The following is a 26,173-nucleotide window of genomic DNA, read 5'->3' as shown; positions in this document are numbered from 1 at the left end:
ATAGGATATGGACAGTTCCAGGCTTCCTCTTAAGGATGATCAAAATGTTAATGAAGAAATACAAGCTTTAGTAAAGAAACACCTAGACGAAACACGCTTGGTACAAGGTACAAGCCTACTCTGTAGTGGAAAACTCTGGCAATAAATACTCAAGTCAAAAGAGAAATCTTAGCAATGATGATGTAAATTACAGTAATCTGTTTCAGGGATAAAAGCTTTTCTAAAATACTGATTCCACTTTCTTTTACAGCAATGAATGCAAAATGTGAGGGATTATAGAGATCTAAGTTTCAGATATTTTCTTTGTATGAGTACGTAGTTTAGGCACATATAGACGGCCTGTCACTTGTGAAAGAGATATCAAATTTGTAGCAGTTTTCACTGAAATTATTTGGAGTTCTTTATTGTTTCAGATGGTTTGATTATTTTTTTTCAGTCCAATGCTTGTTTATAAAAACTTCCAAAGTTTTATGTAGAGACTACTTTTTTAGTCAAGTTAAAATTTTTATTTTTAGATTTACTAGCTTCAAATTCTTAATTACTGGGTTCATACAAGCATATTTGTAGTCATATACTTGCATGTGCAAGGAATGTCTTACTTTAATAGAAATGTAAATACTGCAACTTAGAGTTGTCACTTCCATGTCACTTTACAGTTGTCACTGTAAAGAGAAGAAAACTTCACATCAAAATATTGAATCTTTATTTCAGTGTCCACTGATCTGCTTCACTGTCTGAAATCTGGAGGTCAGCCTGGCCTCTGCTGCATGTCTTAACCTCCAGAAAACTTAATTGAATTATTCCAGGAAGGAAGTAGCTAGAACATATTTTTTTCATGTGTGGGTTTTTTTTCCATAAAGTATATGGAAGTTGTCCCAAGGTTCCCAGTTTGTTTGCTTGCTTACATCTTGCATACAGTACTGTCAGCAAATTCACATTGGTAACTGTGATGATCTTCATGCTCCCTTTTTCTTAAGATCCCTTTTCTTGTTTTTTTTTTCTTTTCAATTTTTAAGGTGGAAAAAATATCATTGGTTCAAAAATTAGAATTTACAGCCTGGATCCATCTACTCAGTGGTTCACAGCAGTTGTTGTCAATGGTAATCCAGCTACAAGAACTCTAGAAGTCAACTGTCAGGAGGTAAGAACCAGTTGCTCTGGGTTTAAAATCAGAGATGTGGAATGGGTAGAACATGTATTTATATTCCCACCAACATCACTTTTAATTCTGTCCTTGCTGTAATATGCTTAAAAATATGGGGATCAGTGTAGTGCAGAATAATCTATTACCCCGAAGTGTTTCTGTATGCTGCTGGTAGAATTATCAAATAAGAAATGGCCTTCTATGCAAAATGAGGAAGACCTGGAATTTTTACTTGAAGAGTGAGGCAAACGTACAATTCTGGTTTCTTTGCTTTCTGTGCTGTGTAGACATTGCTCTGAAGCACCAGTTTATATGTGTGCTTTCATGCAGAGACTGTGTCACAGCAACATATTGTTAAATTCAGCTTGGTATTCAAAGAACCTAGAAGTTAAATGTCTAAGCTTAGTCTATACCACAACATCTAAGATAAATACATTCAAACAGTAACTTTCACGTCTCTAAATGGCTGCTTCTGTGGTTTTGTTCCTTTTCAAGATTCCAGCTTTAAAAACTCTTGATCCAGAGTTAATTCATGTTGAAATCATATATGACAACAATGGAAAATGTGGTAAGACCTGTTATTGTTCGTTCTTCAAATGCTAAGTAGCATATTTGTGATAAATATACTAATCTTGATCACCTTCTCTTCCAGATAAATCTAAAAGAGTTGCGGGCATGAAAAGGAAGTCATCTGAGAGTAGTGGAGGTGTTGATGTTAAACACACAAAATCTTCTCCTGAGGTGATGTCTTACTGTGTTATATATGACTGTTATATAATGGTTATGTCACTTCTCAGAACATCTTGAATAAGGATTAGATAGAAAAGTGGAATAATAAATATAATCCCTAGGAGGGTGTGTTGAGTTCTTTGAAACTTGTCTAGGCATGGGTAAAACATCTTGCTTTATGATAATCTGAGAAAAAGCTACTGAGCCTTAAAGGTTGTTTTCTTAACTGTACTTTTTCCCCCTTCCTGCTTAGGAGTTAGCTTGCCTGGTCATGTATTCTGTAATGGGTGAAAACGCAAAGCAGTTCTCAAGATTATAACCTTTGCTTTTCGTGTTCTTTTTTTAACTATTTTGTACTTAACCCAATACCTTCAGCTACGCTTGCATGCTTTGAGGATTTAAACTACACAAGCAGTGGTTTGAAGAATGTTGTTTCAGCACAAAAAGGGAATATGACTACTTTTATAGTAATTCCATGTCTATGTTTATTTCTTTTGTGAGTGACCTGCCAAGTATCACTGAGATTTAAGAAAATTCTCTCAAAGGTCAAGAAACGATCTGGGTAACTTAAGTATAGAAATGCAAATGAAAAATAATGACTTGGCTAAAGAACAGTACTTCGAATTTACCCTATAATTTTCGCCCAGTGTTTCAGACCAAAATTTGCATTTTAGGCAGGAGCAGCCATCTGGAAGCTCTAGAGTGGTGGTGGGGGTGGGTTTTTGTTTCATTTTTTTGGCGTCATGTTCTTGTCTTCTCTGCAGTCAGTCCTGTGCCGAGTCAATTATGTGGGTCTGGCTGATGTGTCTACCATTATGTAGGTCTGGCTAATAGTCTAATGACTATTAGAAATATTTAATGGCTTCACAACAATACAGCATGAAGTAGCAAGTACAGGATAAGATTCCTCAATGAAAAGCGATCTATTTACTGCTGAGGAAGAGCATGCAGCAAATCAGTGTTAAGTAACCTGTACATTGCAGTCATGCTCTGCTTATGTTTCTATAGCTCAAGCTTGAGTACCTTTATCATCTTTCAGGGCTCAATTTGCCAATCTTTATCTTTCTGCATATTCAGCCATTGAGCAGCCTGCTTGATACATACAAAGCTGGTCTTTATATCATATTCCAAATGTCCTGCAGAAGAGTTGTTCTGATCTGAATTCATAGCTTGTTTTACCTTAACGTAGTGAAGTTATTTACTTCTAATTTTCTAGTCTGCCTTCCTTCGAAGGACTGGATTTTTTATCACTTTTGTACTCATTGGGAAATGTCTTGCAACTATTTTCTCAAAATGGTTACAGGCGAGTGTACTTTCTAATAAGAAAAACAGAAGTTCTGTTTGTTTCTCTGATTTTGGTGGATGCAAATATATGGGAGTCATTAGCTGAAGCTATATTTTTTTTGTTTTACTTAGTATGTGATAGTAGTCTGATTTCTAATATGGAGTTAATTCCAGTGGTTTTTTTGAGAGCTTGTCTCAATGCCTGACAGCTGTGTTATACCAAAGCAGAAAGGAAATATTTTGGAGTTGATGGTAAAGAGTCTGTAGTGTAACTTCAGCAGCGAGTTGAGTGTGTGGGAGTGGAATATGAATGTTAGAGCTGAGGAAGGAGCCCCACAGAAAAATACACTTTCTAATTTGGTAGGCCTGTTGTATTCCTAAAAGAACTGTAGATTTGTGAGGCGGGTGATTTAATCAGCACAGGATTTCTTTACTTAACACTGTCTAGAATCCCAGTACAAAGACTTTCTAACTACAAGGAAGTTTGCATCTAGATTTTTGTTAATGTTGTCAGACTAACTTCACTGTTTTAGTTTTCTCTAGGATTTTTCAAATGAGCTCTGAAAGCTATTTGTGAATTCTTGATGACTGCAATTATTTTAGAAAGATCGTTGCACTGGCAGTTATGAGGAGCAGGGCTTTCTATTCTATTTGCCTTCTTAATACGCCTTCCTTCCTCCGAAACTGTTTGATAATTGGGGTAAAATGAATTACAATGAGCAGTGTTTCATGGAACCTATAAGGTTTAAAAGGGCAATGTAAGGTCTTTCCATCTTACAGACTGAGTGAGGAACGGTCTTCAACGAACTTTATTAAACACAATGGCAAGGGTATTATGTATTTTTCTTTTTAAGCTCAACCCTGCAAAGCAGTATTTCTGTTATCCTGAATCTTCCTAACTGTTAAAATCTCCCTTACAGGTTTCTCCCAGTCAGGGACACGTGCAGTCAGTACCAACAGTGTTGGGTGAAGCATTGCTAGGATGTACCCCTGCTAATAAAGACCAAAGGCATCAAGGCCTGCCCCTGCCAGCTAACTCACCACCCAATCTTGGTGCAGAAACTCCTCAGGGGTAAGAAATCAGTTTATGCTTACACAGACTTTTTTCCCCCCTCCAAAAATAATTCTTAGCAAAACAAACTCAGAGGTTATTTTAAAGAGCTGTAGTATACTAGTCTTCTATAATATTGGCATAGAAAAGTGTTAGCCTTAATTGCCCCGGATACATAATTTGTCTGCTTATGCTATATTTTTCTCTTTTCTCTTTGAGGTAGTTGCCCTTCAATGTCATGAGCCAATGTTACTGCTTCATTGTACCCATTTGTAAACAGAAGTGTTGTTATACATAGGTGTGGTGCCTACTTTTTGTTCTGCATTTCACCCCTGCCCCCAAGAAAAATAGAACGCATTCAGGCAGGTGTCCAGTATACTAGCTTCTTGCAGATCAAGTACGGGTCCTTGGTTACACTTCTGTTGAACACTAGTCGCTTTAAACTTCATTATTACCTGTAGGAGGCTAGAAAATGACCAACTGGGTGTAAAACCTTTCAATACCAAGTTTCCCACTCCAAACTTTCCTTGAACAAATTTGAGCTGATACTGCATTTCCATTATAAAACTAGCTCTAGAAGTCATGTTCTGGAGGCATTTTTCAATCAGATAAATGTCTTCAAGATATGAACTTATATGTCAGCTATGACAGGAAGAAGGGCAGTCAGGGACCTGAGATGAAGGGTATGTTTTATTCAATTCTCTGACCATAGCGAGTATGGGAACTGTATTGTACCATTAACTGTTTTTCCGAGTATAAATTGCAGCTCCTTCCTAACATGCATAATTTGAAAGTTAGTATATTGTGCTTGTGCCCCCAATTCTGTCACAAAAATGAATATATATGGTAGAAATAGTGTAACAGTAAAACTCAAATTTTGTGTATTAGCTTTAAAGGAAGTGCTGTAGGGTTTTTTCCACTTTTGTGTATATATCTCACAAGACGAATATAGAAAAGATGATGATTTTTTTGAGCTTTTTGTGTGGGAGTGGTTTTATTGTCTCCAATATAGACTTGTAGCACCAGCCAGAAGTTTCTTAGAGTATTAGAATCTTCTCACACAGACATGCAAGTCAAATGCATTTGGTTATACAGCTGTTGCATGGAGGAAAACGAGAAAGTAACTGTTTAAAGTAGTGGAGTAGCTGCAGTACCTAAATTTGTGTGTGCCTAAGTATGCATACAGCTTTATGATTCTGTCCAACTCTTAAAAAAAAAAAAAAACTTAAAAAAAAAATCAAATGCAAAAAACCTGAACAAAAGAAAACCCTCAAAAACACAAACCTATTTAACCTCACACAAAACTTAAAATCTTGGAACATTAGGGTTCAAAGTACATGATTAAATTTCATCTTTCAAGCTTTAAATGTGACTGGATTGAAGAGCTGATGCCTTGATTTGCTTGACACCTTTTTCTTTGTCTAATTATTGTGTGTCATGTGTTTCAGCACATGTAGACGAAGCTTACCAGAAACTCATCCTTCTTGTCTTAATACTGGAATTAAACCATTGAAGGAAGATCTGACAGCCTTTCCTAAAGTGAGATTTATATCTAAAGAACAAATGCAAAATCCCAATGATCAAAATGGTAAATATACCTCTTTGACAACCTCAAGATCTCCATCTTTGACTGATTCAGCTAATGAAAAAGGAACCAACCTGAAAAATACAAATGAAGCTCTTATGAAGCCCACAACAAACTTTCCAAAAGAGTGTGTTTCTGTAAAACAGTTGCAACACCTTAACTCTTCCATAGCAATACCCAGAGTCAGTAGTACTCTTGAACTGCAGCGGACTTTAGATTGTAGACCCTCAACCTCAGATGCTCATCCTCTCTCTTTTACTGAGTCTGGAGTTAAATCACAAAGCAATTGCAACAGCCAGAACAGCCACAAAGGAAACAAGATTGATGAACCTATAGACATGGATTTTTTTATTAGAAGAAATTCAAATGAGATTCTTTATGACAGAAATGAAAATGAGAGCTTTTGGACTGGAAGTGCCAAGGTCCAGGATAATAGTAAGTATTTTTAAATCTTCCTGTCATTTGAAAGTCCTTGTAGTTTCTGTATAATTACATACAAGTAGGTATATAATTACATACATACTTTGTAACATGTGAAAATTAGTAATTTAAATTGTGTGAGTGATTTGGAATTTGAGTCATTTGTGGACTCTTTTACAAGAGGAATGCAATAAACTTGATAAAGTCCTTTCATGATAAGGGATAAGGACTAAAAACTAATTTATAGAAATAAGTTGTTACAAAATGTATGCCAGAACAGAATGGCAAAACAGATTACAAAAACAAGGTTCTGTTTGGAATGCAAATGCTGTGGTCCTAAGTTATTTTAAGGATGGTGAGGGATGGAAGTTGTTCTTAACAAAGCTTTGTTTGAGAGGGGCTTTCATTTAATAAATGTTCTGAAATCAAAATAAACAAAAACCCCAACTGACCAAAAACCAAATAATCAAGAACCACCCAACCCCAAAACAACCAACCTTGTTTCCATGTTTTCTGTGGCCCGCTTCCACTTGGTGGGCTCTTGAAGTTTTCCACATGGAAGAATGGGAAAGGCTGTAGTTGTTTAAGGAGCTGGACTCCTTATGTTACATATTGTGCTGTGCATCAGGTGATATAGCTGATCATCCTGGGTTCTGGGAATCTCCCTACACACCCACCTCTTTCTTTCCAATCTCGTGTTGCTTGGTCTTGGATTACCATGTGCTGTTCCATAATTAACCTGGGAACACAGCCAGCCAAGCAGTCACTGCTGTGCCCTGCTAGGCCTCGCCCACAATGTGGGAGGGAGAGAGATGTTTGGCATCTATTACAAAGAAGATGAAAGCTGTTGTTGCATTGTGAAGGGTGAAAACAGGACTGAGAAATGGCCAGGTTGTACTTTTGTCTTCATTTCTCGCAAAATGTGGTTACTTTGTGCCCTGGTCTACTCAGTGCTCAGCTACTTCAGCCCTGATGGCTGAGGAACTTCCATTAAAAGCAGACACTCTCAAAATACTCCTCTGTGGAGGTGCAAAAGGAAACGTTAAACTTGAGTCCACAGACTATGACTGTGGTGGAACTACAGCTTGAGGAAGTTTCTACTGACCTGAAAAGAGGTTTCTGCCAACTGTAAACATTTTAGCATAACTTTGTTTCAATGCAATGTGAAACTTACAGGAAAAGTTGACATGGATCTTTCACTAAAGTATGTTTGCTTGTACCTTTGTGTGAGAAACTGAAGCTTGTCTAATCTACACTACTCTTCCCTGCAGTAATTGCTCGCAAGTCAATTTTAGCAGATGCTTCTAAAGTGAAGAAGCTGCAGCAAAGTGGAGAAGCATTTGTGCAGGATGGTTCCTGTAATAATATTGCACCTCACTTGCATAAATGCAGGGAATGCCGTTTGGACAGTTATCGGAAGAACAAAGAACAAAAAGACTCCACTGTCTTTTGTAGATTCTTTCACTTTAGAAGGTAAGAAAAATTTTGACTCTGTCTACACCTTGATGTTCTTTAAATGTGAATAAAGTTCCACACATCTGAGTTGGACATCTGACCTTTTTTTCTTTTCTGAAAGGGAGGCTGTTGAGTGCTCACTGTTAGCTATAACATGGATCTTCATCTTCCAGGACAGATTAAAAAGAACACAGTCATTTGGTCAAAGTGGTCTCATTTAGGTCTCTGGTTCAAAACTGCTAGATGTCAGTGTATAGCTATTAAGCTATAAGGCTAATATACCTAACTAATGAGAGGTTGCCTGTGGTTTTTTAGCCCTTAGAAATTTTATAACTGCTTCATTTGAGTAGAAAATTCTTTGGCAGGACTTTGAGCTCTATTTTGCTATTCTGGGCTGAGTGCCAATGGGATAACATGAGTTTAGTTTGAGTGCTACAACTCAGTAGTACTGGAGATAGTAGCGACAGGGTAGATTCTGTGCATGTCTCCCAAAGTTGAGTGTTTGGACATGTGAACTGTTAGACATACATGCACAGCTGTGGAAGAGTTGCAGCAAGTGGCCAGGGGCTTTCAGCTGGAATCATGGAATACTGATGGGGAAAACAATAATTTACATTCTTTGTTCCGCTATACACTCGAGAGTTTGTGCTGCTTCTTTAAGCTTGCCATAGAAATGTTTAATCAGTACACTCACTGTGTTTCAGGAGAGCAGATGGGGAGGGTTAGCAAGGCAACTTTAAGGAAAACCTGCTGACTGTGGAGTGGTGGTTGCTTTTCCAAACCCGATCTGCAGCTTCAGATCCATTATACCTCACCCACAGAGCCTGATTCTTTAGTTGAACAGTCAAAGTCTTCTGATGTCTTATCTCTTTAGTTCTTAAGACACTGTGGGGAACCTTTTCAAAAAGAATGTTGAAGCCCAAAAAAAACTTGAAGCCCATCTATAAGCCCAGGGTGGATGTTGTCAAACTGCAGTGTATGGCTGTTCTTTAACATGTCCTTTCCTTTGTTTTCAAGTTGTGTACATTTTTCTATGAACTACTTGATCTCATTTCCAGATGTTGTTGCATACTTTTTATTTCCTCTCACACCTATTTAAGCTTTGCAGCATGGACTGCCTTTTGTGGGAAGAAGGTAATACTTGTGATATTAGAGAAGAAAAGCAAAAATTTAAGGGAGATGAGAAGCTTACTTATTCTCAGTTTTTCATTTGATTTTCAGAGGAATTGCTTTCTTTTGAGAGTCTAGGAGAAGAAAAAAAAGCTATAGGTCTTGAAGACCTTCTGAAGAGAGAAAACTGAAAGCAGAAAAGTTACATAAATCATGGGGTGGGGAGAACCCCACTTTTCCACTCTTTCATTTGTTTCTTGAGGTTTATTCTTCCACTGCAACACTACCCTCCTTGCACATTTTGTAGCTAGAGGTTTAAAGAAAAAATTAAGATGTGTTACTAATCTGTTATTTAACCTCAGATTTGAGATTTTACTATAGTAAATCTTGGGATAATCTGACATTAATTGAAATGTTCAAAAATGTGTGAGATCAAAGTAGCAACAGACTATGATAATTCATCTTCTCAGGGTAAAAATCCAGACTTGCAGTGGAGTTCAAAGCAGTTGAATCCTTCAGTTTAGAGCTTGAAACTGATGGTACTGTCTCTTATTGAATATGAAATCTGCAAAGTCTGAAAGTGGCATTTGTCTGGTGATAGTAATTGCTGGCATGTGTTTTCTTGCCACGCTTAACACTACAGTGAGCACATGTTGTCATAGGAAGTCAACTTCCCTCTACAACATGTAGTAAAAAGGTTCCCAAGAACATGAGCAGAACTCTTGATGTTTTTTATTTAATAAATTATTACAGATCTCATTCTTTCCACCTACTCAGAATCCCTCTTACTCAAATTTTGCTGGATTTTGACAGCTACTTGTAAATTGTTACTGAAATATATTGTATTTTTAGGGTGTTCTAATGTCTCTTGTGAGTTGTACATAGTTCTAGATTAAATTCTTACTGTTACCTCCTCTAGATGTGATCCTTAATGCCAATGCATTTTAAAAATTATCTTAACCTGATTTGGTTTTTTGTGAATAAAAAAATCTTTAGTTAGGAAATCTACCTTACTGCAAAAACTGATGTTTTGAGTCTTTTTCTTCTTTTTTAAACAAGCAGTACATTAAGCATGCTTACTGCTAATGACAAGTATGTTTACCTATGTCTGTTGCAACCATTAAGTGTTAAACTCATTGACATACAGTATACATCTTTACAGTTTTGGCATTGACTCATTGGAATGAATTTAAATTAATAAAATATTTGAGATAATGGGTTTTTTTCTCCCCCTCCTCTTTCCATAGGTTGCAGTTTAATAAGCATGGAATACTGCGAGAGGAAGGCTTCTTAACTCCAAATAAATATGACCCTGAGGCTATTAGCTTATGGCTACCTTTATCAAAAAATGTTGTGGGTCTAGATCTTGACACAGCGAAGTATATCCTAGCCAACATTGGAGATCACTTTTGTCAGCTAGTGATATCTGAAAAGGAAGTTATGTCTACGATTGAACCACACAGTAAGATCAATTTATATTAAAATAATCTGCATTTTAATAGCTTTATGTGAAACTTAAGCTTCTGACCTGTGGGAAATATGTTGTGTGCATTTGGAAATGTCATGTAAGACTTCAGTGTTTCCCTCTCTTCTCACAGAGAGGTAATGGTTAAGATCCAATGTGAACTAGTGTCAACAGCTCTTTGCTTACGGGCGGCGGGAAAGGGAAAAGTAATTCTACCCTTCCGTGTGTCAGAAGGCTTCTCAGTTTATCAAATTACTTTTCCTGTTGCGGAGAGTATAATTCTATTATGAAACAAAGTGTAAAAAAAAATATTAAAATAATTAAATAAAACAGCAGGCAGCTGACAATCTATTTTTAGTGTGTAAATGCAATACAGCTTTCATTTTGACTGCACAGATTCTGTTAGATTGCTTTGGTCCCATTTTGTTGTTCCTGCATAATGGATCTAATGCTGCCTGTCAAGTCAGTAAAGAAATCTTTTTTTTTTTATCTTCACCTGAAATTTTCCAGTAGGACTATTTCAAGTGATTGTGTGTACAGCCCTGCTGGGAATAGACCAGAGAGGTGCTATTGAGGAGGTAACTGTTCATCCAGGACAAAGCTTGCATCCTCATGCACAGGAGTTTGGCCACATCAGAACCTTTCTGTAGAAAACATTAAGTGGGCAGATGGGGAAAGTTGTGATCTTGCATAATCACTTCTCAGAGTAGAATGATTCTTAAAACTATGTTTGTTTTTTGGATTATAACTACATGACAGAGATGCAGTATGGTTTAGAAGACTGTACCCAATGTCTTCTACATTTGGGTAGTATCGACTTTATATAAAGATTTTATCAGTTTACCAGTCACTCCAAGGTTCTGAATAGAAGAAGAAAAAAACAAAACTGAACAGGCTTGAATGACCTTCAGAGCGGGGGGGGAAGCCTTGAGATATTTCAGAAATGTTTGCTGGTGGGGTCTTACCCAGTACTATTTGGAATTTGCAAGCTTTGCTCTTTACTTGAACTGGAACACATTCAGGGCTGTGGATGCAAAGTATCAATAGCCAGAGTCAGAGGTACAGACTGGAATGCTGAAACACTTTCAGAAGGATGAAATTTGGGGTGGAATTCATGAAACAAAGGGGAGGTGTGGTGTTTCTTAGTAGCAGAGGAAAAGACACATGTGAGTTCTGGAGCTGGGTTGAATGGAGCAAAAGGTCATGAATTCCTCTTTGATTGCTTAGCGGCCTGACTGGTGAGAGTAAGAGAACTCAATTTCATTAAAATAGTGGAGATTGTTTTTAATGCCCTTGGTCCTTGGTAGGAAAGAAGTAATTTACAGCCTGGATATTCATTCTCTGAACAGTTCAGTGAGAAAGTGAGCACCCGGTTGACATAGGAAATACATAGATTTTTCCTGTCACCCCCATTTAAAGTTACGGTAAACTCTTCTTGGCAGAGAGTTGAAATGGTACCTCTTCATAAAAATTCTGGCTCTGACAAACTGACCTTTTCCAAAATGTCAAAATACTTTGTTCAAGTACTAATTTTTTTGGATCATTTATGTTTGAATATTTTTGGACTCCCCTGTATGTCTCAGGGTCAGCCCTTCTCTCTCTTACCAGTGTATTACTGGACTCTGGTAGGTAGAGCCACAAGACACACAAGCGTAAGGGAGAAAATTATTTGGGAGAGCTTCCTTAAAGAGAGTTATTTAAAGTACAAGTGAAATTATCCCTGTGTAGTCAAAGATTGACTAGTGTAGAAAGAACAGCTTGTTAGGTCACATTGCTCCGTGGGCACCAAGTGCCAAAAGGAGACCTACAGAAAGAGGAGACGGTGTCAGACTATGGAGAGGAAACAAAAGAATAGGAGGAATAGAAAAGTACAAAATCATAAAAATGACATGAAATGGCATGCAACAGATAACAAAAAAACATTCTGTTTGGGGGGAATTGGAGGACTGGCCTAGAAAATGGTAAATATAGTCCATGTTTTTAAAAGGCAGAGAAGAATGGAACTGGTGGTATTCAGACCTCTGTCTGCTGGAAGAATTTTGAAACAAGTAGTCAAACAATTTTTACCTCCTACTTAAGAACAAATTGTGCCAAGCTGTTCTAGTTTTGTTCCATACATAGTTAATGGGCAGTATACAGAAGAAAAGCAACAGATGTCTTGGATCCTGGTGTGGTTTTTTTTTAGTACATATTAGGACATGGTCTCTCATTACTTTTAAAATTAAGAAATGTTGTGGGCAGAAAAGTTTCAGAGAAGTTACAAGTGTGGACGGAGGTAGGAGGAAGCAGATCTGTGCTTTTTGTCTAGTTTAGTTTTCCAGCTGGTGACATAATGAAATGATGATCAGTCTAAAATAATCTGTACATAATGCAGCCCTGGAAAGGCCTGTAATTTTTTTTGGAAGATGCTGTCAATGTTTGGGATGTTTTGAGTGTACTAAAACGACTTGGTGTGAGGAACTGTGGAATATACTGGGTACATAAGAAACCTGAACAACAGTGGTCAGTTCTTCAGAGAACAACAACTCACCGTTCTGAGATGGTCTGATACACGTCTATAAACACACAGAAAACCTACTAAGAGGAAGAGAACTACTTGCCTGCTATGCTATTGAATAGAGAACACAGACAAGCTGGCTGTGGCAAGCTAGACATTAAGCTTAGCTTGCTAGTAGTAACTTCATTTTTTTTCTAGGGTAGCTGTGGAATTTCCACTTAGGAGAATGTCAGCTGCGTGCATGTTAATTTGGGCAAATACATGTTGGGAGTAAGAGATGCAGTTGGTGCTGCACAGGAGCAAGCTAAATAACCTTGACTGCTTAGGCTCTGTTCTGGACCTACTTTTCTGAATCTGTAACAGCAAGGGCTTTGTTTTGGAGTTCCAATACAAAAACAAGTCCGAATCCTATATCACTGAAGAGTTTCAATGTAGCTATATTTAACATGCAAATATCTTTGTTTAAACTGACTTACCTGTCAACTACCACAGGACAGGTAGCCTGGAAGCGTGCAGTTCGTGGAGTTCGAGAAATGTGTGATGTCTGTGACACCACAATCTTCAACCTTCATTGGGTCTGCTCTAAGTGTGGCTTCGGTGTGTGTGTGGATTGTTACAGAATGAAGAAAAAAAGCTTACATGAAGGTGAGAATGCGTATTGCTACTTGAAACAAAGCAGAGGGAGGAGACAGAAAACCTGTATTTTGAACTTGGAAGTCAATAACCACCTTAAACAGCAAGGAATAAGCCTTCCCAACAAAAAGAATATGTTGTAAATCTGTGGTTTGGTATATCAATAACAGTAAAATACGTAGCTTTCCAGAGGAGGATGAAACGTGCACTAATAAAACAATTTAATGGTTTTATTTTACAGATGACGACTCAGATACTTTCTCCTGGTTTAAATGTGTGAAGGGACAGGTACATGAACCAGAGAATCTAATGCCTACACAAATAATTCCTGGAAAAGGTATTTAAAATATTTGATTGAGATAAAAAAATGCTGTAGGCTTTTGCTGTCTTTTGTATGTTGTTGATACTGTACGGCGCGGGGGGGGAGGGTGGTAATAAAGTTAGTGAAAGCTTAGTATTTATTGTCCAAAGACTGGAACAGCCTATGTACTTAATACTATCTTGTTATCTTTGACTTTTACAGAGAAGTAGCATGACTTCTTGTTTAATGATGAACTGTGTTCATGTACAATTGCTTACGGGCATAGCATACACAATTTCTTAAAAAGTCTTAACAAATGCTGGTTGTTCTAATTATGTGTGAGCTCACTAATGACTCTCTTCCTTCAGCGCTCTATGATGTTGGTGATATTGTTCACTCTGTAAGAACAAAATGGGGAATAAAGGCAAATTGTCCTTGTGCAAATAAGCAGTTCAAGGCACTGTCAAAGCCAACTCTAAAGGAGGATTCAAAACAGGTACTGCTACTGTCTTGCACTATATTTGTGTAGTATAGATTTGCCTCAGTATGCTACTCGTATTTGAAGCCAGTATTAATTGACTTTGTAGGTATGCCAATCCTGACCACTACTGATAACCTCACCATGTAGGTTTTTGTTCAAAACTTGTATTCAGTATTAATCTTTCTGGTTTAGTTCTTTTTTTAAGTTTGGGGGGAAATATCATTGTGTCCTTTTGACATGCTGGTGTTTCAGTCATTGACCTATCCTTGAGAAATGCTCAGTGAATATTTTTTAGAGCAAAAATAGGATTAGATTGAGAGAACCCTTAAGAAGAAGAGTCTGAAGAACAGACTTAATGGGAACGGTTGTGGAGTGTGGGCTATCCCTTGGGTCCTGGAGGTGTAATATGTGCAACATCTAAAATAATAAGTAGAGTGAAAGAGCACTGGAATTCATAAAAAACTAAACGTGAATAAAATTGTGAGGGCTGGAGCAGTATGGAGAAGCACTGATTTCTCTGAGAATCCTGGTAGAAAATTTGCTGCTTATTATATTTAAAACAAACAAACCCCCACCGTGTTTATTTGCAAATGGATGTATTATTTCTTTGCTTTTGAAAACAGAACCCAAATTAATGGCTTTGTTTTGCAGCATCTCACAAGAAACCAGCTGTGTTAAGTAATTTTAACTTTATTGAATGCTTATTTGTAAACCTATTTTGAGAATAAATGTGTTATCTTAAGTGTAAGAAGCAGGCTGAACTTGATTTTAGTGTTGGTAATCAATAAAAGAGACAAAAAAATATTGTAAAGTGTTAAAAGTGAGGAAGATGGTTATGTGATTCAAAAGTTAGCCTAACACTGACCTAGCTTCAGTCTTCTGTTTCTTGAGATTTCCTTGGTGACCCTGGACAAACAACTGCATTGAAATTTATCTACGCCTTTCTGTAAAAACAAGTACTCCACTGGTTGTGTGAGGATAAGCTTATAAAAGTTTGAAGCATATTATATTATGCCATGTTTGGAATCCTTACCAAGCATCAGCAGTCATTAAGAGATGAAATAAGGAATGTAGGCAGACACAGGTGCAGAATAATTTGACTGGAAAGTATTTGAGCAGAGAGAAGAAATTTAGCCAGTCATGCAGGAATTCCAGGCCAAAGCAGTAGTTCTGGTTAGTCTGTTACCTAGAATCTCCAAACAAGTAGATAAATCAACTGCACAGGAGATGTACAGTGGCTCCTGTGCTTGGATTCTGCTGGCCAGGCCTGTGCTGCGCTCATATGTAGGTGTATTTTTAGACATGGCAGGTGAGTGGACTTTTTCCACCTTCTTAAGATAAAAATTTAGGAAGACAACATATTTGTTTTAGTCTACTGAACTAGACCTCCAACTTATCCCTGGTCTGAACATCAGCTATTACTAGAATTGCAAGAGCACTGCCAGTATAACTGCATTTTGTTCCCAAAGCAGTCCCAGAAAATGCATTTGGAAAAACTCTGCTTTCTGTGCTTGTCCTGAGGGGTGATGGACTCTGCCTGCTCTTACAGTTGTGAGATCCTGAATCCTGCTGGATCCTTGTCTCTGGCTGATACTGACATGCAATGCTGACCTCTTGTGGAGATCAGCTATTTTTTTGAACGCCCTCACTGTTTTTTTTATAAAGGAATGAAATTGGACATGTTATTGCTTGCTTCCCCTTTCTCAGTAGAGTGTGTTTGTGTCTAATCAAGTTCTCACTTTGTTTTTTTCAGAACTTGGTACCTGGAGAGAGGACCACCCTTCAACATAATAGTTTTGTCCTGAGCCCCCAAGTCACTACACACGATCCTCCTCTGAAGTCAGCAATTGGAAGTAAACAAACCACTTCAGTAAATACTTCTCCTTCGTTAAGTTGGTTATCAAATTTAACCAGTGGAAATGTGAATAAAGAAAACAAAGGTATGGGCAGAACCAGTGAAGAGTAAACCCTTTGTGGCTGTCAGAAAAATATAGATCAAACCCAGCAATATCTTGCATTGAGAATGATATAATCTGCTTGCTGGGATGGGTGTTTAGTGCCTATATTGCAAAACTGGTCCATGGCAATTACTTGGAGTAAAACCTGGCAGGGTTAGCGTATTCTTTTTTGAAAACTGGATTAATATCCTGTTGATGCAAGTATTCTTGAAGATTCAAATTGAGAATGATTTTAAAAACTTTGGAGTATTGAAGAAATTTAGCAAAAGGAGTATTTAATCTGCACTTATTGAGAGGAGATGTATGTGTGTATATATATTTATACATACATATATGCATATAGGAGTATCTCGTTGTCTTAAAAAAAAATAATCCAAAGTGCATACTTCTCATGGTTCAGAGAATTAATCCTTGCCTTATTCTCAGATGTGTTCTCTTCTTCATTTCAGAGAAACTCCTCACGCCTACTTCAAAGAATGAAAATAAACCTCTTCAGACACTCCCTAGTTTAGCTAAGCCTGCTGCAGCCCTGCAGACATTCAACAGTGCAATACTAACGCCTGTGAGCAACAATAACACAGGCTTCTTGCGGAATCTGTTGAACTCTTCAGGAGGAAAGGTATATGGAAAAATTTTGTTTTACAGGTTTGACTTGATACCAGGCTTAGACTACTGTTCTAAACCTGTGAACAACTACCATAGATATTTGTCACAGTAGGTAAAATTCAGGCTTCATTTGGGAAAAAGGACTTAATCCAGTGTCTGTGTTGCAGTTCTCTAGTTAATGTTTTCTAGATGCTTGGTGAGGCATTGGGAACCAAGCAATAAAGCAGATTAATTTACTTAGGCTAGTGTCTGACAGGTACATTGATTGGCATGTCCATTAGACTCAGAAAAGAAGCATCAGTGAACTTACAGATAGAAGGAAAAAGCATTCTGTGGTGGGTGACTATCTTTCTCATACCTTATTTGCAGACAGGTTCATTTCAGATGGTCCTGGGCTTTATTTGCTCCTGTTAAGGCTTTAAAATGATGGGGTAAGATACTGGCCTTGAGAGTTCCTTGACGAAACTACGTTTCTGTTCTTTGATATAGAGAAAGTCCTGTTCTGTGCTGTATTTCATGGTTTTCTGCAGCATTGCTGAAATGTAAATCGGAGCAGAACTACTTATTTCAGAATGCTATAGACAAAGTGTCGGAAGTGGCATTGGCATTTAATGACAGTGAGTTTCTAGACAGGAAAGTTCTGCAGATTTTTGATTATCTGCATGATGGCGAGCCCAAGTGAAAAATTTTAAAAGTGGCAAATATCTTTAAAGTCTGCAGGACAAAGCAACAGAAAAGTGTACCAACTTCTGGTTTTGTTCTTCCTTTTCTTTTTTTAAATCAGACAGACAATGGACTCAAGAGTACACCCAAAATCCTTGATGACATTTTTGCTTCCCTGGTCCAAAACAGAACCATTACAGACTTGCCTAAGAAACCTCAAGGACTGACTATAAAGCCTACGATAATGGGCTTTGATACGCCTCACTACTGGCTATGCGATAACCGCTTGCTATGTCTTCAAGATCCCAACAATGAAAGTAATTGGAATGTCTTCAGGGAGTGCTGGAAGCAGGGACAGGTATTTTTGTTTTTTGCTTCTTCCATTTTCAGTTCATGTGCTTTGCCCTTTAGTTGAAGTGTGGGTACAGACCTACTGCAATGATAAGCGACGCTAAACCTTCATAACCTGTAGTACATGAACACTATTAGATCCTTGGATAAAAGGATGTATATTTTCCTCTTTGAAATCAGCTTCTAAACACACTGCTGAACTTATGGCTCTGTATAAAAAGCTGTCTTGTAGCTTGAAATAAACAATGATCAAACGAATGATATAATTCTGGTAAGTCAAGCTGAGCATTTATTTTGGAAAATATAATGTTTGCAAAGTGCCTGTGTTCAAACATTCAGTACATATTATGCATTACCCTATTCTGGACGGAATTAGAATTTTTGGTGTTCAGTAATTCTTCAGAATGTATTGTTGTTCTTCATAGCCTGTAATGGTGTCAGGAGTGCATCACAAATTAAATGCAGACCTCTGGAGACCGGAGTCCTTTCGGAAGGAGTTTGGCCAACAGGAAGTAGATCTGGTGAACTGCAGGACCAATGAAATCATCACTGGAGCTACTGTGGGGGATTTCTGGGATGGATTTGAAGATATTTCAAGTAAGTAGTGTGAATTTTTGTTCCAATAGGTAAAATATTCACCAGAAACAATCTTGCCCTGGCACAAACTTGTTATCCTTAAGCAGCCTCAAGAAGTGTAAAAGACGTTCCAGGCTTTCTCTTCGTCCTGGACAGTGTGTCTTCAGGAGTATGTTTGGCTGCCTTTAGTCTTTTGAGGAAGCATTCTGAGAAAGTTTGGGATCTTCCTAGCAAGTAGGTTCACTTGTGAGCCTTTTTGCCCAGTTGAGTTAAACAAAAAGAGCATGTGTAGGGTTGGTGCTCATGAGGCAATTGGATTTTGCTGCTTTAACTTGCATGTGCCTTTTGTTCCTAAGGAAGCAAAGTTATTCTGTATAAAAATGGGTTTAGGGGAGGTGAGCATGAGTTTTGGCATTGTTTGCACTTGTAGGTACAAACGCTTTCCAGGAGAATTAATACTTGCCGTGGCATCTGAGGTTCCTCTTAATCTGTTTGTGTGGTGTAAACTCTTGGAATTTGGTACTTGGGGCAAGAAGAGTGCGAGCTGGAAGGCTCGCTCACACCTTTCTCTTCTGTTATTTGATCTTTGAAAAAAGTTGGCTTTATCATCAGCTACTCTAGCCTCAATCACAAAAGAGATGTCTGAGCTAAATTGTAGGAGGTGCCTGGGGAGAGGAGAAAGTAAAGGCTACTTGTCTGGTCTGAAAACTCCGTACTGTTGTAACACATCTGTCACAGCAGTAGTACCAGACTGTGGTGGCAGGTAAACTGCCTGTCTTTGGTTCTGTGTGAATAGGTGTGGAATGAACATGACTCTAAACTAAGATAAGGATCTCTTTCTTTATTCTCTGGATTTTGAGTTGTATGACTATTAAAAACTAAGACTTGTTAATATTTGACCATAGGTCGCCTGAGAACAGAAGAAGGAGAGCCAATGGTGTTGAAGCTTAAAGACTGGCCTCCAGGAGAAGACTTCAGAGATATGATGCCTTCTCGGTATGAAGTTACAAAGAAACTGTTCATCACTTGTGTGGTACACCCCCAAAATAATGGAATGTAGGAATAGTGTTCTGTTCTGACACCTGCTTCAGCTTCAAGAAGCAGTTGGTTCACGTGTGAAACATTTTTTCTCAGAGGTGCCTGACATAGCTGGAAACGCTAAACAAGTTTTATTATAAAAGTCTATGTAGTTCATTGTCTCTATTGCCAAGTAAAGTCAGTACCTAAAATTGCTAATGATTGGTTAAACTTTGAAAGCTTCCTAAAAGCATGAGTCATTTTGAAATCTTAAATTCAGTTGAAGCCATTTTTTTTGCCAAACCTATTTAAGTATTCTGACTTACTCAATTTGGTATTAGTTGAGATGAATACACAAGGCAATAGCATTGCTCCAGAGCAGTTAAAAATTTATCTGCTATATTCCTATGTCTTGTTTTATTCCTTTTTATGGTGTCCGGTAAACCCCATGGGAGCAGGAGTACAGTTTCTTGACTGGAGGAAGCTTTTGTTGCAGTCTATTTTAGTGTGCTTTTTTTTATGAGTTCCTAACATTAAATTGTGCTCTATTACTTTAGGTTTGATGACTTGATGAAAAATATTCCATTGCCAGAATACACTAGGAGAGGCGGCAAGCTCAACCTTGCCTCTCGACTTCCCAACTACTTCGTACGACCAGATTTGGGCCCTAAGATGTACAATGCGTATGGTAAGGAATTTTTCACTCTAAAGGTCATGTTTTCCACACATTTGAATTAATTACTGTAAATTAAATGAATCCTTGCCATTGTAGACAACTTGATTAATCCTACTGATCTGAAAACTTAATTTTGGCTTATTTATAGATGCTAGTGATGTCCAAAGCATTTTATGATGTTGTTAAATGTCTTTTTGTCCAGGTGTGTTCAAGCCAATAATATTTATTCCTAGACTTCCAATCAGCTTGCTGCACATGTGTATAGACAGCCTCCCTTTCCTGTAGCTGGCCACATGTATTTGTTATTTTGCTACGTCTGGCCGTATTGCTTTTTTGTTACTTCTCCTTTTTGGGCTGTATCACTTAGTTTTTAATCTCTTCTTGAGCAGTTCTTCCCATGGCTAGTTCATCTGCTGTCATTCAAAAGGCATTTAGAACTTTAAGTGGGATCATGGCCAGTAAAGAGATTGTGGCTAGCAAATACTGTAGCAGCTGCCTTTTGTGTGAACAAGAGACTGATTCTGAGAATACTTTATTCTAAACTGCTATGGAAACCCTCTTCTAGCACGATGTAAACAGAATTTTAATGTATCGTGCAGGCTAGGTATAGATACAGATCAGTGTGTCAGCCTGTAAACTAATCACTTGGGAAGACATGAACAAAAAGGGCAAGGTGCTGGATATAAAGTATACTACTGTACTGGAATAATTTGCTGATAACAGTAAAAGCTCTCTGTTTTTTTTGTAGATAGCGATGCCAAGAGTGCCATAAGGTTTCTTTTTGTCTTGCTAATGTACCTGAAACTTTTTGTTCCAGGCTTAATAACGCCAGAAGATAGAAAATACGGCACAACAAACCTCCATTTAGATGTGTCTGATGCAGCTAATGTTATGGTTTATGTGGGTATCCCCAAAGGCCAGGCTAATCAAGAAGAAGGTAAAGTCTTTCTTGAGTCCTGGGGGGGTTATTTCTGTGCTTGGAGGGAAGGTCCTTTAGTGTAACTGCTCATGTTTGTTCTCAACAGAAGTGCTTAAAACCATACAAGATGGTGATTCTGATGAATTGACAATTAAGCGTTTTACTGAAAGTCGAGAAAAACCTGGAGCTCTGTGGCACATTTATGCTGCTAAAGATACAGAGAAGATCCGGGAATTCCTTAAAAAGGTAAGCTGTTATATCTTAAAAACTCATCTTCTGCCTGTATACTTCTGCAAATATGTGTCTGTGGACTTTTCTTCTCCTTTCTATCCCAGTTGTTCTGGAAACAAAGGCACTGGAGTTGTGTCCAAGACAAAAATTCTTAGGTGCCATGCATCTTGTAGGATCTGAGGAGGGTAGTGTGTTGAAGCTTGAAGCTACCTTGTATTTAGATACACTGCTTTTGCTCATGCTTCTTATCGCACAAGGAATGATGTTAAGTAACGAACAAAAAAAAAGATGGTTTAGATTTTAGCAAAAACAGTTTAATCTTCAGCTGGACCCTTCTTAAAAACGTACATGTGAGATGTTCTTGGGAAATGTCAGAGCAATATGTAGTGCATAAAGTTATTCCTTGTTCTCTCTCTTTTACTACCTCCCTTCCCCCCTCCACTTTTATGAGGCTTGGATTAAGGGAAAAGCATAAGGTGTTTTGGGTGCTGTTTTCATGGGAGTTGAAGGCTTAGTAGAGAGATGATACTACATCCAAAAGGGCTCGTTTCACTATTTAAATTCACCACAAATATTCCAGAGTTCCCTGTGGTCTAGAACTTCTTTGGTGTTCTAAAAGCAGAAAGAGCAAATACGCTGGTGTTTAAAAGGATAAATGGGATGATATGAATAACTGTTGGCCTTGTCAGCCTGACTACTGTGTCTTGGGCAGAAGCTTAGAGAGGCTACAGCAGGTTTAGTTAGTATTAACAAAGAACAAATCTTAAACATGATAAAACATGATACTGACTTTGATAAACACTGGTGTTCTGAGTTTTGACATCTGTGCCTCACCTCTTCTTGGTCTCTTGTAGCATACTTGTCTGCAGGTGTGAGGCTTTCAGCAGCTTGTCCTGGAGTTAGAACTAAGTTGTCCATCTCCTCCCGAATGAGTGTTTGGGCTACGGTCCTGGGTGTAAACGACTGTCACCACAAATTGGATTTATACTGGAACTTTTTTCATAAATTCTCTCCCCACACCCTTCAAATTTCTAAAGTGCTTGTTGTGCCTCCCAGCCTCGCATCTCCTGAAAACTAGTTAGCATCCTCTGTTCTGGTCAGTGAGCACACTGACTAGTGCTGGCCTCAGGGCAGGCACCTGCTCAATTCCACACTCAGTAGTTTCTTCCAGTTGCAGGCTGTAGTAGTGTAAGGTTATTGATCCCATATGACAGTGGCTCTCCCTGTGAACACACGTGAGTCACTTAACCCTTCTGTTTCTTTTTACTGTAAGTTGGGTTTACTTGCATTTCCTATATTCACATTTCCAATGTGTCTGTGAAGCAAGAGGGACTGAGAAATGAAGCCTTCCTGAGCAAACCAAGGACTAAAAAAGAATCCAAACCTTTCATTTTGCAACTCTTATACCCAAGCACATGGTGCACATCTCCACCTGGCATGTGTGCTTATGGAATACCACAGAAATATCTTGACTGTCCTGTAAGACTGGTACATTGTAATACCTGTTGTCTTATGACTTTTCAGGTAGCAGAAGAACAAGGTCAAGAAAACCCTGTAGATCACGATCCCATTCATGATCAGAGTTGGTACTTGGACCGATCGCTAAGAAAACGCCTTCATCAAGAGTATGGAGTTCAAGGCTGGGCTATTGTACAGTTTCTAGGAGATGTAGTTTTCATTCCAGCAGGAGCTCCACACCAGGCAAGGACCGGGGACACTGTTACAGCCTGACCACTTGGGGCAGACGTTTGAGCATGTGGCTAATGCTTGTTTGTTCTCTCTAGGTTCATAATTTGTACAGTTGTATTAAAGTTGCAGAAGACTTTGTATCCCCAGAGCATGTCAAACACTGCTTCTGGCTCACTCAGGAATTTAGATATCTGTCGCATACGCATACGAACCATGAAGATAAATTGCAGGTAACTTTCCAATATTCAAGATGAACCCTGCCCTTCTTAACCCTTCCAAAAGGAAAAAAAAACCAAACACAACCAAAAAAAACAACCCTCATCAAACCCATAAGGGGTGTGTCCACACAACCCAAGTTGCTTTTATGTTCCAGTGGGTTTTAACACATTGGATCTAGAAGAGGAGTTTCCATAGGTTATTTTGAATTGTTACAGTTGTTTTTAGTAGTTTTGAGGAAGCCGCCTGAAGCTTCCCCTGAGATTATTTTGAAATGTTTCTTGCTTCCATTTCTTTTATTCTCCTGCTAGCTGAGCTCACAGTACTCTCCTCAAGCTACAGGGTTTCAGTTTATATCCTGTTAGAATTTGAACCTTATTTTCACAAGTTAGTGATTTAAGTGAAGCTTGTGCTGTTTAAACTCCAAAGAGAGCCGCAAGGGGTGTGGAGAAGTGGGGACGTTGTGCAGGTGTGTTCTGTGTGTCAGAGGCTCCAACCTGACCTGAACCATCCTGTTTGCTTGTAGAACTTAAAGGCCTTTTCTTTCCTCCTAGGTGAAGAATGTCATATACCACGCTGTTAAAGATGCAGTTGGGATACTGAGAGCGAACGAATCCAGCCTTAGCAGACCGTGAAGTAGGAAGCCTTAACCACACACTATGAAACAGAAGCGTCGGCAGCTGTTTTAACTACTCAGTCAGGACCTCTGTGGACTTTGAGATTATATGAATGTTACCTCATCTTCCTTTCAGCAGTACCAGAGGATCGTGGTACTATGTTCTGTGTATTCTTCCGATGTTTACAAACCTGATATGTATATGTAGTAATATGTATGGACTGTGGCATACTGTGAATGCTCAGTTGCAATAGAACTTTATATGGAGTTGCTCTCCAAACTGTACAAAATACCTCCTATAGAACTGTCGGAAACGATTCCAAATTACTCATTTGAAAAAAATATTATTCAAGACATTGTAAAGCTCCAATTTTTAAAATTTATTTTGGGGTGGGAGGAAGTATGGAGTCACCCACTTTAATAACCAATTTACATAAAAATAAGAATGCAGTTCTGGAATTTCACATTAACATAGAACTAGCATTTAAAAGTAGCTTTAAGCTATTGTATAGTAACATAGAGATGGGGGTTAACCATCTTTAGGTAAATGTATTTAAATTTCTAAATGTTAAAAGAAACTTTTAATCAAATGTCTTCTGTTTGAAACTGCTCTTTAATTTGAACTGATGTTTCTCTGGTTTTTAACACTGAATGGTCTACATAAAATTCTTCTATTTCAGATACTGTTCTTTGCCTGGCTTCTTCAATTGACTCTTTAAAATGCAGCTAATTTGATGCAGTGCTTTGAAATGCAAAAGCAAGTTGTGTATTGGATACTGTTCATAATGCGTTTTTAAGTATCTGAAGGTTTAGGGTGTTGAATTTAATGACAGATCTGTTTATAATTTTTTTTTTTTTTTTGGTTAACCAGTGTGACTTGGCTTGACTACTGCTTCTCAGCCAATACCGTTACTATGGGCTGTATCAAGTGAGTTTTGCAATTTCAGTCTCAAATGGCACATACGTTGCTCCAAAATGAGAGAGAGACTGAAAACATCATAAAACTTAAAACCGGCAGAGAGGTCAAAAGTAGAAAAGTGCATCTGTCATCTAACAAGACAAGCTAAGATCATATGAACCTTTCTGTTCTCCAGTGTCCTTCCAGCACTGAAATGCACTGTTGGAAAAAGCCATGCAGGGGGGGAACCTCTTAGTTAACCAAAAGTCACTTTTCTGAACTTTATGTAACACACTGACAAACTCTGTGCAAGTTCCCCTCCCCATAGTACTTCACCTGCTATTAATGATCAGCATTAACTGTTCTGAGTCTCTCAGGTGACAGTATTTTTTCAGAGAAGCTTCCTTTTATCTATCCCTCAGTATCCAGAGTGGAGCTGAGATTGCAGTCACTTGCAGGGAGTTAGAATAAAGTGGGCTCATAAAAGGTTTGTCTACTGTGAATAGGTACAGTGTGTCAGACCTGCAGATCTTTAGGTGACCATTTCCAGCTCACTTTGCCTCTGCCAAGATCCGTAATGCCAGGTGAGGAATTGAGGCTGTATGAGTGCTGCGGTGGTGTTCTTGCACAGGGAGATGTTCTGGTTCGTTTGGCTTATGCTGCTACCTTAGATGCGGCTGAACAACTGCGCATCTTTGCTGTTGTCAGTGAGACCTTCCCTCCGCCTCTACCTGCAGTAAAGATTGGCCTCTTTCTAGTTGCTTCAGCTGCCTTCTGTAAGGAAGAGCAATAAACCTTGATTTGGCATTCTATGCTTGAAGGAGTTAAGAATCCTAAAAGGCAATGCTTCAGCTGAGCGTCCTTCAGCTGAGTGTTCTTGCACCATCAAGTCTGAAGTAAATGAAACAAAGCACTCCAATTGCTTTTCTTGGAGCCAGCTGGAGGAGCTGTGGGGAGCTGGCGTACAGGTACCTTACCTCCCAGCCAGTGCAATGAGTCACGCTGATCTTATACGCACTTATGCACACATGTATGTATGAAAAGACCCATTGTTGAGGTTGGATTGTGAATTTTCTTAACAATATGCTGTTGTTCAATCTGTTTTTATTGCAGCTGTTATCTACCCCATTTTACTGACTCTTCAACTGCTTTGTTTCACTTCTGATCTGTCATCTCTGGAGTTTTAAGATCACGAGAAACAAATAGTCCCGTTTGTCCGTTTGGGGTGGAGATGGACCACTTGAATTTGAGTTTCCCCACTGGGTGCACAGCCCTGAAGCATTAGGGTTACTTTGCTTGCTGTGAGATGGGCCTCTATGTGCTGCCCCCTCCTTGCTTTTTGTGGCTAAAATGGGAAGGTGTTGGACAACATCCATGTGTCCATGTGCATTATCTGCTCTTCCAGCCTTGCTCTTGGAATACAGTTATTTAGACTTTGTTTTCTTTTGGTAAGGCTTCCTTAAAATGAGCAGCTCTTTCCTGTGCCTGTGAGGCTCCTGAGGCACTGGCACATTCACAGTGGACACTTCCTTTCCAAACTGCCTTTTGTGAGCCCTGACATTTAAGTTCTGCCTGAAGTTCTTCTTGAGAGGAGACACACCT

The 26,173-nt window shown here is 38.5% G+C and overlaps 1 protein-coding gene across 1 annotated transcript in view; it reads left to right on the top strand.

Annotated features, from left to right (window-relative positions):
• KDM3A (lysine demethylase 3A) overlaps window positions 1–24,354 on the top strand; it is a 32,357-nt gene extending 8,003 nt beyond the window's left edge. The window contains exons 5-26 of the mRNA XM_074587277.1: window positions 5–107; window positions 1,017–1,141; window positions 1,640–1,712; window positions 1,797–1,885; window positions 4,078–4,229; window positions 5,657–6,228; window positions 7,485–7,686; window positions 10,026–10,240; window positions 13,233–13,385; window positions 13,615–13,710; window positions 14,043–14,170; window positions 15,909–16,095; window positions 16,563–16,732; window positions 17,504–17,740; window positions 18,159–18,330; window positions 19,215–19,305; window positions 19,884–20,014; window positions 20,820–20,939; window positions 21,028–21,167; window positions 22,677–22,853; window positions 22,937–23,071; window positions 23,612–24,354. Coding sequence (XP_074443378.1) covers window positions 5–107; window positions 1,017–1,141; window positions 1,640–1,712; window positions 1,797–1,885; window positions 4,078–4,229; window positions 5,657–6,228; window positions 7,485–7,686; window positions 10,026–10,240; window positions 13,233–13,385; window positions 13,615–13,710; window positions 14,043–14,170; window positions 15,909–16,095; window positions 16,563–16,732; window positions 17,504–17,740; window positions 18,159–18,330; window positions 19,215–19,305; window positions 19,884–20,014; window positions 20,820–20,939; window positions 21,028–21,167; window positions 22,677–22,853; window positions 22,937–23,071; window positions 23,612–23,692 — 3,549 coding nt within the window. The 3' untranslated portion in view covers window positions 23,693–24,354. The remainder of the gene's footprint in view (window positions 1–4; window positions 108–1,016; window positions 1,142–1,639; window positions 1,713–1,796; window positions 1,886–4,077; window positions 4,230–5,656; window positions 6,229–7,484; window positions 7,687–10,025; window positions 10,241–13,232; window positions 13,386–13,614; window positions 13,711–14,042; window positions 14,171–15,908; window positions 16,096–16,562; window positions 16,733–17,503; window positions 17,741–18,158; window positions 18,331–19,214; window positions 19,306–19,883; window positions 20,015–20,819; window positions 20,940–21,027; window positions 21,168–22,676; window positions 22,854–22,936; window positions 23,072–23,611) is intronic.
• The last annotated feature ends 1,819 nt before the right edge of the window (window positions 24,355–26,173 follow it).

Source organism: Larus michahellis, chromosome 5 (genome assembly GCF_964199755.1).
Source record: "Larus michahellis chromosome 5, bLarMic1.1, whole genome shotgun sequence".
NCBI lineage: Eukaryota > Metazoa > Chordata > Aves > Charadriiformes > Laridae > Larus > Larus michahellis.
The sequence above is the reverse complement of the archived record's forward strand: the minus strand, read 5'-3'. Positions and strand labels throughout refer to the sequence as shown.